Raw genomic sequence first — 12,740 nt, 5'->3', positions numbered from 1 at the left:
GAAAAAGAAATTAAAAGTATAAAGGAGACAAAATGATCTCTTTGCTTATGATATTGTGGCTTACTTAAAAAAAACTTAAGAGGTCAGCAAAAAAAACTGTGATAATAGCTTCAGTAAAGCTGTAGTCTATAAAATAACCCTTAAAAATCAACAGTATTTCTATATAAAAAAAAAACCCAGAGTCAATAGCAGAAAGAGAAATTCACATGGCTACAAAATGAATAAAATATCTTGGAATTACTCTACTAAAGCACACTCCATATTTGTGTGGGTCAAAGACCCACCCACCCATAATATAGATTAACTTAAAAAGTGTTCTTGAAAGAAATAAAGAACAATTTTAACAGCTGGAGTAATATTCAGTCTTGTGGGTGGGTTCTTTTATATTGGTTCATGCCAATATAATAAAAAATGCCAATATTACCAAAGTTAGTTTATGATTTTAATGCTACGATTATCAAACTACTAAAGGAATACTTTACAAAACTTAATAAAATAAATACAATATTTATTTGGAAGAACAAAAGACCTAGTATATCAAGGGAATTAATTTAATTTCTTTAATCAAAAGAATTAACGAAAAAAGAAAAGAATACACGAGGAATAGAACTTTCAGACCTCAAACTTTATTATAAAGTAGCAGTCATCAAAACCATTTGGTAATAGTTACTGAGTAGATAAAAACAATGGACTAAGGGGCGTCTAGGTGGCACAGTGAATAGAGCACTGGCCCTGGAGACAGGAGGACCTGTGTTCAAATCCGGCCTCAGATGCTTAACACAAAAAACTAGCTATGTGACCTTGGGCAAGTCACTTAACTCCAATTGCTCTCCAAAAAAGCAAAAAAAAAAAAAAGAATAAGAATGGATTAGATGAAACTCAGAAAAAATGGAAAAGGTAAAAATGGCCAAGACAATTTCATGTTCTCCTTTATAGGCTGGTGGAAAGGAGTAGGAATCTGAGACAATGGGTGGAAAGTTTCAATGGTTGAGAAATTAGTGCAGCCAATTTTGCGATAAACTTCTCTGAACTTAGGTAGGCTGGTTCTTGGATAACAGATATAGAGGGCGTTCCAAAACTCTTAGAGCAATTTTAAGACTAAGACTTTTGGGACACTCTGTAGAGTTGAACATCAAAACCATTCCAGCTTAACTGGGCTTGCCAGAGTCTATGCTCTGCCAAAGCAGTCTTTGACTGCCCAACTTCCCACACCACTATGAGGCATTAGAGGAGATTGTTAGTGGAATTAATTTAAAAAAAAAAATCACATTTGCATAGTTAGTGCTTTATGGCCCAAAAATTCTTCTTTTCACAACAGTAACCCTAAAAGGAGGTAGTACCTACGGCATTATTCCCATGATCATACAAAAAACAAAAATGAAGCTCAAAGAAATCCAATAGAGCTAGTAAATGTCTGGTGTCAGGATTTGGGTCCGGTCACGCCTGACTCCGGGTTCAACCTACTTTCCACTCTTCTATGTCACTTATTTCAAGTTTCCTTACTCAATTTCCCATTTTCTCTGACATCTTTTGTTTTTCTTTCAGAATGAGACTGACACATATTGTCACAGTAGATCTGGCTGGTGGTCTCTGGTTTTTTCTCTGAAAATCCAGATGATTGAGGCTGTGGACATCTCCTTTAATATATGGGAATGACTAAGGACTCAAAGACCCAATCCCTGTGACCTCAGGGGCACAGCTACTTTTGATAGCAATATTATAAAATCACACATTAGGCCAAAGGTTCAGCCCCTTTGTCATTTCAAAGAAACAATGACATATAAAAACATCTCATTAACACGAAGGCACGTCTTTATCTTATTGAGACATCACTTTTTAAAGATTTATCTTTATTTACAAAGTGATGATACCTAACCAATTACAAAGAGACATCAGAAAATTTCATTTTTCATGTAATGTATATAAATATGTACAGGAAATTTTATAAAGTAAACATTAGAAACCGTAACAGTAAAATTTGCTACTTATTCTATGTCAATAGTTATCTCTTAAATACTGGTTTCAAGTACCCCTTATAAAACAGTCCTACTTTATTAAAAGAATGAAAAAGAACTCTGCTATAAACAATATTGTTTTAAAAATAGACTAAGAAAACATCCCAGTAACAATGCTTAGCTTGATCAAATACTGCCTTAATTTTTCCTATGGTCTTTAAGCAAAAAAAAAAAAAGGCAGTTTAATAACCGAGTAATAGGTTAGTGTTTTTTAATACAACATTTTATTTCAATAATTATAATAGGTTAAAAAAGCTATACAATACAGCTTTATTAGATATTTACTGTTATACAGGATATCCTCTCATTTCAGAGTGAGGAGGGTCTTTATAAAGGTATTGACTTCTCTTGCTCTTTCCCAAGGCTGACAAATGGCCAGGGCATATGTCTTGATAGGAAAGTTTGACATAGTTAACAATAGAGATGTATGCACACAAAGAATCACTTTAGATGCTGCTGCCTATTTTTCTCCTCTTCTTCAATCTGAAGACGTCTCAGTACACAAAGGACAACTTGATAGCAGAAAATATATTGATCCTGGAAAGAAAGACATACATAAAAAAAGGCAATATTTTGTACTAGTTAAACAGTTGTTCAATTTTGGGAGTTTGTAGTTTTAAAAATTCAACACCTGAATCCCATTTTGGCAAGCAAACTTAGGGTGAGATTTTCTAGATTGGATTAATCTCACACAAATGGCCCCATGGTGAAGCCTACATAAGTTGGTTAGGCTGAAATTCACATAGACTTGTTTTTGTTTGATTCAATTTTGTTATCTCAGTTTTAAATTCCCATCTCTACTTGAAATTCATGTTTATATAGGCATAGGCAACTCACCATGATGTTATGAAGTGATATAAATCCTGAACACATGTACAGATATTTTAATCTCAAATTTTAAAAAAAGAATCAAGAAATAAATTTCTTTAAATATTGTAAATAAAAGCAGGTTAAAAATCCAATGATTTAAAAAGTTATATTTCCTTGTCATAAGTTTCTTCACAGAGGCAGTATGGTAGAATGGATAGAGAAATAGAATTAGAAAGACTTAGGTTCAAGAAAGATTGGCCTCTGACATGTTTCAGCCATATGATTATGGGCATCCTAATCTCTTAGTGCTTCCAAGCAACTCATTAATATTAAGTTGCAAATGAATTATTATTTTTTCTAATTCAGTAAAAAAATTTTGGTAATTTAATTGGGATGGCATTGACTATAAAAGTTAGTTTAGGTAAAATTGTCATTTTTATTATATTGGCCCTGCCTACCCACGGACAATGAATATTTCTCTTATTATTTAAATCTGATTTTATTTGTATAAAGTTTTTAAAAATAATTTTGTTTATATAGTTTGTGGGTTTGTTTTTGCATGTGTATTGTATAGAATGGTTTTACATATACACTTTATGTCTAATGGTAGCCATCTTTGGGGTGGGAGAAAAAAATTTACATGAAAACTTTATTATATATTTAAAAAGAACTGCAAGTTGTACATAACAGATGTACAGTTTAATGTGCAATCATCTTTTTTTATTATACTATGTTATGGAAATGCTTGTTTTATTCCATAAATTAAAAAAAAAAATTAAGTTGCAGATTTACATTGGTTAAAGTAGTTTCCATACCAGAGAGTCTCCATACTGATGAAGTTACAAATCCTGACCAAAGAAAAAGTCTTTTTTTCCTTATATCTTATTATCATGCCTAACTTTGAGGAAGTCTGTCACTGGAAGGTTGGCCTCCAAGTAAAGAATTTCTTTTTTTTCACTACAGTAATGAAGACCATATCTAAATGTGAAGAAGGCTATGCTTTGTACCACTGATCCTTCAAGTACTAAAACATAATTTAAAACACTCCATTAACTCAGTCCTTCAGGATTCCAAGTGGAATTTTTTTCTTCTTCTTGGAGAAGTGACAATGGATTTGAAAATATACATTGATGTAATATTCTCCTAGTGCTTAAATTGCCTTTTGTTTGTAAATGACACTGTAACCAAGATTAGGTTTAAGAATATGGTTGGAAAACTGGTGATTGCATTACAATGTCATAGCACTAACAGCTGCATACCTGGGTTTGATTTCTTGGCAGCATTGGCCAGTGTGGTTTCTACACTATGAAAATTATCTTTGTGAAAGTCAGCTGAATGTTCAGGAGACTGAGTATATTTAAGAAAACATGCGGAGTGGTGATAGACATGAAAGGCTTTTTTTTCTGTTTAAAAGGAGTAAATTTTATTTTATTTTTTAAAAAGACCAATGATATCTATCTAGGCTATGTATGTGCAACTGTCTAACTGGAGATTTCTGGGTGCAAATGGAATCTCCCAGAATGTTCTGAAAGTTTAGAAGGGGGAAGCAAAACAAAGATACTTTCTTTTTGTTGTTGTTTTGTTTATTTTACAATGATATTTTCTAAGTGCTCTCTAGCTATGCCTTCTAAATAAGAAAACCTTTCCAAAAAGAGAAAAATGTGGCCAAGGTTTGAACATTGTCACCTTAAAGATAATTTCCCACTGTTTAAAAAAAAATAGTATCAGGGACATACCTCAGTCTGAATCATCCCATGCCTCTGCAGTCTCATTGTGCGCACCAGGTCAGAGATATCAAACTGCCAAAGTGAACAGCGTGTGCATATTTTGGTAAATACAAAGGACCATAAAGAACTCTTCTCTGCTTCCCCACCACCCCCAAAGCATCCTTCTAGATTCAGATCAGCTCTGAGATGGGTCGTACATCCCTCTGCCATTTGGTCATTTCAACATTATGCTTCTAGAGGCAGCCTCTGTACTGCTCAATACTTGAATTTCAAGTCCAAAGACTTGTTTCCAAGTTTCCACAGTTGCAACATTTCCTAGCTGTTGATTGCTTTTTGCCAGCTATATGAGTATGGGCAAATCACCACCTGTTTGGGACTCTATTGCTTCACCTGCAAAATAAGGTGGTAGGACTAGCTGATTTCTAAATCTGAGTCTAAATCCCATGACCGCCATGTTGTCCTCCATTGTGGCTACTGTTACTCTGAATCTTATAGTAACAATAACAAGTGATATTTAATATTTTGAGGGGGCAGTATGCCATAGTAGATAGGGCACCAGTCTCACAGTCAGGAGGACCTGGGTATAAGACCTGATTGTGCAACCCTTGGCAAGTCACCGAACCTTACTGCAATACTCTAGGCAATTCTCTAATACTTTAAGTGGCAGAGAAAATGACTTCCTGTATTGGCACTGGGAGTCTTCTCCCCTGGGGGGGTCCCCTATGCCAGTGTATACACAGGTCTAGTCTTTATCCCTATTTCATATTTTAAAGACTACATCAAAACGCAGATTTATTTGTTATAATTCTCCTCCTCTTCCTCCTGTTCCTCTTTCTCCTTTCTCAGGAGGCAGTCGCTATAGTGTAACGGGGGCGGAAAGCTTTTGGTTCAAATCCCAGCTCTGTCATTTATTGGAGAGTCACTTACCTTCTCTGAGGTTTGATGACCTCATCTATGAAATCAGGATAATAAAATGGGTACAACTTGTCTTTAAGGGGCTGTTGTAAACTGTAAATTGCTGTGTAAATGATTTGCATCTAAATCATACCTGTCCCACACAATCTTCACAGGATCACAGATCCAGAGTTGGAAGGGACCTCAAAGATTACCCAGTCCAACTCTTTTGTTGTATAGATGAGGAAATGGAAGCCTAGGGAAATTAAGTCACCTGTTCAAAGTCACACAGGTAGTAAACAGGTTTTCAGGGACTAGGGAAACATAGTCGGTCTTTTTTTGTTTTGTTTTGAGAGTTCTTATCCGATTAGAATTCTTTTTTCCTTGAAACTTGACTATAGATTTTTTTGGCAAGCATATTGTATTCGAACAATGTGACCAGCCCATCAGAACTGTGTTCTCTGAAGCAGAGTTTGAATGCTTGGCAGTTTAGCTTGAGTAAGGACCTCAGTGTCTGGTGCCTTATCCTGCCAGGGGATCTTCAGGATCTTCCTATGACAATTCAAATGGAAGTGATTCAGTTTCCTGGCATGATGCTGGTAGACAGTCCAGGTTTCAAAGGCAGGCATACAACAATGAGGTCAGCACAGCGGCTCTGTGGACCTTCAGTCTGGTAGGCGGTCTAACACCTCTTCTCTCCCATACTCTCCTTCAGAGCCTCCCAAACACTGAGCTAACTCTGTCAATGTGTGTGTCAACCTCATTATCAATGTGTACATCCCTGGAAAGTACACTACCAAGGTAAATGAACATATCCACAGCATTCAGAACTTCTCCATTCGCTGTAATCAATGGTTCCACGTAGGAATGGTGGCTGAAGGAGCATCAGCCAAAGTGAATGAAACTATACACATACATATCCATATATAAAGATGTAAATAAATATTTATATATTACATTTAAATTAAATATACACATAAACACAATTGCCCAGTGATGACAAATACTAAAGCATCCCAAACTCCCAAGGCATTGTTTAAATTTAAGCAACAGAATATTTATCCTAGAGTTAAATATTTGGATCCAAAATTTGGGACTTACTTCAAGATCTTGATTGATCAGTCCCAGAACCACATCTATACAAATAAGTGTCCCCGACCGTCCAATCCCAGCACTGCAGTGGATGATGATTGGTCCTGATTTGTGAACATGTCTCATGTATGAGATAAACATGAGCAAATCATCTGGTTGAGAAGGTGTGTCGTGGTCTGGCCAGGCAGTGAAATTCAGATGAGAAACACATCTGACTTCTCCAGTCTGAAAGTTTATGAGAGAATGAGGAAATAAAATGCAAAAATATTGTTTTTATGTAAATAATTAATGCACCTCCCCCTCCCTCCAATAAACTCCAGTGACCTTCTATTAATATAAACCTTAAACTCCTTTGTGTGGTGTCTAAAACTATCCCCTCCCTGGTCTCTCTCTGCCTTTCTAGTTTCCTTATACATTACTCCCTTCTATGCATTTATCATCCATTTAAATGGCAGAACACTTGGTGTGCTAGACACACAACCAGCCACCTCTTGTGTTTGTGATTTTGCCCTATCCCCTATGCCTGGAATGCTTTCTTCATTTCTCATAGGTTCTAGAACCCTCTGACCCCCAACCCTACCCCAAATGACCCAGGTAAGAACTGTTTCCCTGGGCTCTCTTACAGGTACTATTACTATATCTTGTTGAGGAAAGCAGCTTGAAGTCAACAGCTGCAACTATCCTTCTAAAAGGCATTTCTCCCTATGGGGTCCAGGAAATTTAACACATGTGCATGTTAAATGGGATCTTAGGAGAAGCTATGAGGAATTTATGGGGGAAACAGATGAGAAAGAGGATTCTGGAGTCTGTGAGGAGGAGCTGGTGGTTCATAGTGCATTCTGGAGAGATCCCTACCTGCCAGGCCTAGTGGAAGGAGAAATAACAGCTTATTCCTGGAGAGATTAGGTTTAACTCTAATCTTGAGCATAACACGAAGAGGACCTGACAGTGTTTCTATCAGTATCTTCAAAAAGTAAAGTCAACTGTGGTTATAGTAAAATATATAGAGGTTGATTCTGGCTGTGACCTTTTTCAAAGGATAAATACATAAATAATGATATATATGACTTTTATTATTGATTTTGTTGCGTATAAGACAATCTCTTGTTATATCTGTATAAGTATATATTATATATATGTACCCATGTATATATATGTGATTTTTAAAATTTATGTTATCTTACATATTAGTTTTTAAGAGAGAGGGAGAGAGAGAGAGAAGAAAAAGGAGGGGGAAGCAACAACAGAAGAGGGAGAAATGTCACTCGGGTGTAAAATTATGTTCTCGGTCACTCAGATTATGATGGATTTCTCACTGACAAGATTATTTTTTAAAAAGTTAAATTTGATTTTATTTTTACAAAGATCTGCCTTCTTGCCTCCCTATTCTTCCTTTCCAATGAAAGAGCAAGGAAAACAAAATACCCTATTACAAATAGTATGTTCAAAGCAAAATAAATTCCTTCAGAGGCCACATCCAAAGTGTGTATGTGAGTGTGTATGTGTATCCCCATCACCTCTATCAGAAAGTCCAGTCAGATGATTTTAACAAGACTCAGCTGAATTACAACATTTGGTTCTACAATTTTTTACGGTATAAGGATGTCACCAGCTGAGTAAGGTAAATGAAAACAGAGCCATGAAAATTTCTCCAGTTTTGATATCAAAGATCCCCAGTATAAATCCTCCCTGTCTAAAAATTCTGTTATGAAAATGGGTAGTTTCTAATATTCAGCTTTGGAACCAATTCATGGTGCTGAGTACAGACTGACAGTAAATTAAATCTTATTTGTAATGAAGACATCCGTTCAAAGCTAACAAAACAAACTCTTGAAGGCTGGCATCTGGTCTATAGACTAGAAGGTGGGCAGGAGAGCTGAGAAGTTATTGAAGCTGATGTAAGAGTGATGGATGCAGGCAAGAGAAAAAGCGTGTTGTGTCCCTGTTTTTCCAACTAAGTGGTAAATCACAAGGCACAGAATGATTTTATTCACTCACCTGAATATCCTGGAGCTCCATTGCTCTGACAATAAAGCCTGTTAGCTGCTGCACTCTCACCAAGGCAAGCCGAAGTCTGTCATTTACCATTATAGTTTTGCCCAGGATATCTGGCCAGTACCGCTGGCATTTGATCTTTTCTCCTTCAACCTCCTGGGTCATCATAGCTATTACTGTAGCATTTTGTTCCCAGATCATCTGCCAAAAGTCTGCAACCGTTGTAGGGAGAGGTCCTTGACAGGCGATGTAAACAAATTCTTGGTTCCCCACTGGCATCTTAATGAAGCTGGCATTGATATAACCCCCTTCATCTCCAAGCGGGACTCTTGTGGCATCATCTGTGATTTCCCCAACCACAAAACAGTCATCACCTTGACGTGTTTACTTTCAAATGATTATCTTTCTAATAGCTCGGATAAGAGGCACATTAATATTTTCATTTCAGAAAAAGGAAACATTTCAGCAGATTTTTGCAAGTAGTAGAGGTGATTTTCATACAACATCTCATGTGTCACCCATAAGCTTAGATTTTGAGCACAAGGAGGTTCTATTATACATGTATGCTATGTTATTTAGGCATCTAGTCTGTGGATGCAATGAGAATTAATTAAAATGAGTAAATAAACTTATAGCTCTTAAATCAGTACCTAGGGAGATGAAGAACTGTAATTGTTATTACTTCCTTGCCTGTTATTAAGTGATAACAAATGAAAAAGTCACAAAACTTTCTCCTGGAGAACAAAATAACAAGTATTATAAATATATCAATAAATTACTTATTATCAAGGCTATGGATAAGAGTTAACCTTTCTGCTTACTTTGTTATACAACATAATATGATTCACAATACTTTCTGCTTACTTAGTTATGTGACATAATATGATTTATGAGTCAACAAAAATATTAACTAAAGACACCCTTGGCACTTTCCCGTCTGGATTACCTTTAGAAAAAAAAATAAAATAGGAGACAACATTAAGTTGGCTCAGTTTATTTGGTAAGTAAAGTTCTTGTCCTATTATCTTGGAGCCTCATCCCAACATCTATAATTTCAGACTGAAAGACTTTTTCATACTATATTGTTTTAGCTTATTTCTTGAATACCAATTTTTTAAAAAAGCTTTTTGTAGCACCACTTAGTATGCCTAAACCTTTAATAGTTTTTCCAAAAGAATGATTCTGTGTATGTTTACATATTTAAATTTTTTGTAGGGCAGTTGGGGTTAAGTGACTTGCCCAAGGTCATACAGCTAGTTTTTGTATTAAGTGTCTGAGGCTTGATTTGAAATCAGGTCCTCCTGACTCCAGGGCCAGTGCTATTCACTGCGCCACCTAGCCACCTCAGTATGTTACATATTTAGATCTAGACAGTGTGCCAGTCTCTAAACCTAATGGGTAATTGTCATATTGATCATATGAGAATTTCTAACAATGGGTTCTGAATCTTTCTACCTACTGAGCTTAATTAGTTATCTGTCCTTATTTCTTCCTAGATTCTGGTTCATGCTATTTGGCCTTAGCAAACCTACTCACTATTCCTTGGCTTGTGACTTTGCTTTTTCTGCTTATGAGACATTGTCTAGGCCATCATACCTTCCTGAAACAACTTTTACTTTCTTCTCTGCTAATTTTGGATGTATGAGCACTTGTTCAGAATATTTAACAAACAGGTAGGTTCAGTTTGGCTCCAGCTCCCCCAACCCTCTGAGCACTTGGGGCTAATGATAAAAAGAAACAAGTGTTCCTATTCATTACTTCCAGAGAGTAAAAACACTAATCCTATTTTGTTATTTGGCTACGTGCATTGTGATAGAAGACAGAGGTGAAAATAACTCTTCTTAGTCTGCTGTAAAGATTTAAAGCAAGTGAGGACCACACTGTAGCTCCAAAGAATCTACTGAAATTATTTGATGCTTTATAGAGAAATACGGGTAATTCCTGAAACAGAAAATAGGCCTAGTAAGCAGAAATTAATGCTTGTGAAGTGTGAACTTGGGAAATTTGCCCATTTAGAAGCCAATCCAAAGAAGATATTATTTTAAAAAGATATTTAAAAAGTGGTTCCCCTGATCCTCAAATATTATACTAGTAAAAATTCAGGATGCCAAAGAGATTGTGATACCTGACCCCCATCCAATAAGTTTTAAAATTATACAGATCAGATCTTGTACTAGGGATTCACATCTTAATGTTCAGAAAGCCCCATATTCCTTATAAGAGGGGAAGGAAGGAGAAAGTCCTTGGAGAGGGAAAAGGGAGAAGGAAGAAGAGGATGAAAACTGGCTGGAAACTTAAAAACTTGAATTTCCATTAGATTTCTCACTAAAATAATGCCAAATTTGGAACTAAATGATTAGAACTTACAGGGAAGTATATTCTTATATCTGTTTTTCCTCCTATTTTCCTTTGTTTGTCCAATTAAGCACTGATCCAAAGGTTTTAATTCCTGAAGATTCTGGAAGTATAAATGAAAACAATGTCAAATTTTCTGAGATGGCCAAAAGGCTGCAACCATGATGCTAAATGCTCTAACTGTGAAGACACTGGCAGTTGATCAGAGAAGAATTTATAAAATGCTAAAGTACAGACCTACTTTCCCTTTGACCCAGCATTATCACTTCTTGGGCTGTATCCCAAAGACATCATACAAGTGGGAAAAGGACCCATATGTACAAAAATATTTATGGCAATAATTTTTGTGGTGGCAAAGAATTGGAAATTGAAGGGATGCCCATCAATTGGAGAATGGCTGAACAAGTTGTGGTATTTGAATGTAATGGAATACTACTGTGCTATAAGAAATGAGGAGCAGGCAGACTTCAGAAAAATCTGGAAAGAATTGTATGAACTGATGCTGAGTGAGGGGATCAGAACCAGGGGAATACTGTACACAGTAACAGCCACATTGTGTGATGACTAACTCTGATAGACTTATCTCTTAGCAATGCAAAGAGCTAAGACAACTCCAAAGGATTCATGATGGAAAATGGTGTCCGCATCTAGAAAAAGAACTATGGGGTCTGGATGCAGATTGAAGCACATTATTTGCTCTCTTTCTCTTTTTCTCCTTCTTTCTCAGGGTTTCCCCCACTGGTTCTAATTCTTCTTTATAACATGACTAATGTGAAAATACTTTAATATGAATGTATATGTAAGGTCCATATCAAATTACATGGGATGGGGAGAGGGGAAAGATGGGGAGAAAATTTGGAGCTCAAAATGTTATGGAAGTGAATATTGAAAACTAAAAATAAATAAATAGATTTTTAAGAAATGACTAGACCTACTTTTCTAAGCTAGTGTTTTGGGGCAATCAAGTTAAACAGGTGTAAGAGCACAGCCGTGATCGGGTAAGCCAGTGCTGAGTCAGGTTCCTGCATGTTTTTTTTTTTTTAAACAAACAATAGACAGAAAAGTCTCCTTGGAAATAATTAATGATCCTCTAATAACCAAATTGGTAAGGACTTTTGAAAGACTTTAAAAGACAATTCATACAAACTATTTAACTCTCCCTTAAGATGACTCAATATGCATTTTTGAGGGTGGAGGGCACTTATTTAACGAACTCTGATTAAAATAATGAAATGCACTAGAATTGCACTAAGTTCAGTGGGATCGTAAAGTCCTCCTTGCTCCGTCCTCCCATGTGGTAGCTTCTTGTTTTTGTTAAGTATGCAGGATGAAGTAAAAACGAATATATTATATCTCTTCACCATCAAAAGGCTTCATCATACACTCATCTCCCTTGTCAACTAGTTTTTCTCCTATTGTCCAAACGGCATAAGTTCTGGATCTAATAATCATGACATCAAAAAATGTGAAATGATCAATGTCAATATTGGTAACATTTAGACACTAGCAGAAAAGTCAACTGACAAAAATGGGTAGTGAAAAAAAGGACAGCAGCAGGATGAAGGGGAGTGTGTGTGTGTGTGTATGTGTGTATATGTGTGTGTGTGTGTTGGGGGGGGGCAGGATCACCCACTGCTACTTTGAAATGGGATGGCATACTTGAAAGTCAGTTATATCAAAACTACAGTACAATGACTGATGTGGATTCTATCTTGTGCCTGGAGTTTATATTTGACATTTTTGAGGCCCTCCCTCCCTCCCTCCCTTCCTTCTTTCCTTCCTTCCTTCCTCCCTCCCTCCTTCCTTTCTCCCTCCCTTCCCTCCTCCCCCTTCCTTCCTTCCCTCCCTCCCT

The 12,740-nt window shown here is 36.3% G+C and overlaps 1 protein-coding gene across 14 annotated transcripts in view; it reads right to left on the bottom strand.

Moving 5' to 3' along the window:
• Nucleotides 1-604: 604 nt before the first annotated feature.
• PTPN13 (protein tyrosine phosphatase non-receptor type 13) overlaps nt 605-12,740 on the bottom strand; it is a 204,622-nt gene continuing 192,486 nt past the window's right edge. For all 14 annotated transcript variants that reach the window (XM_069093304.1, XM_069093313.1, XM_069093268.1 and 11 more), the window contains 5 exons: nt 10,901-10,991; nt 8,537-8,874; nt 6,548-6,763; nt 4,562-4,624; nt 605-2,552 (listed from right to left, as the gene is read on the bottom strand). In XM_069093304.1, the coding sequence (XP_068949405.1) occupies nt 2,457-2,552; nt 4,562-4,624; nt 6,548-6,763; nt 8,537-8,874; nt 10,901-10,991 (804 nt within the window). In that variant the 3' untranslated portion in view covers nt 605-2,456. The remainder of the gene's footprint in view (nt 2,553-4,561; nt 4,625-6,547; nt 6,764-8,536; nt 8,875-10,900; nt 10,992-12,740) is intronic.

Source organism: Petaurus breviceps, unplaced genomic scaffold, assembly GCF_028583685.1.
Source record: "Petaurus breviceps papuanus isolate PSGF00001 unplaced genomic scaffold, PetGlider_PUasm1.0 126, whole genome shotgun sequence".
Taxonomy (NCBI): domain Eukaryota; kingdom Metazoa; phylum Chordata; class Mammalia; order Diprotodontia; family Petauridae; genus Petaurus; species Petaurus breviceps.
This window is presented reverse-complemented; position numbering and strand designations above follow the sequence as displayed.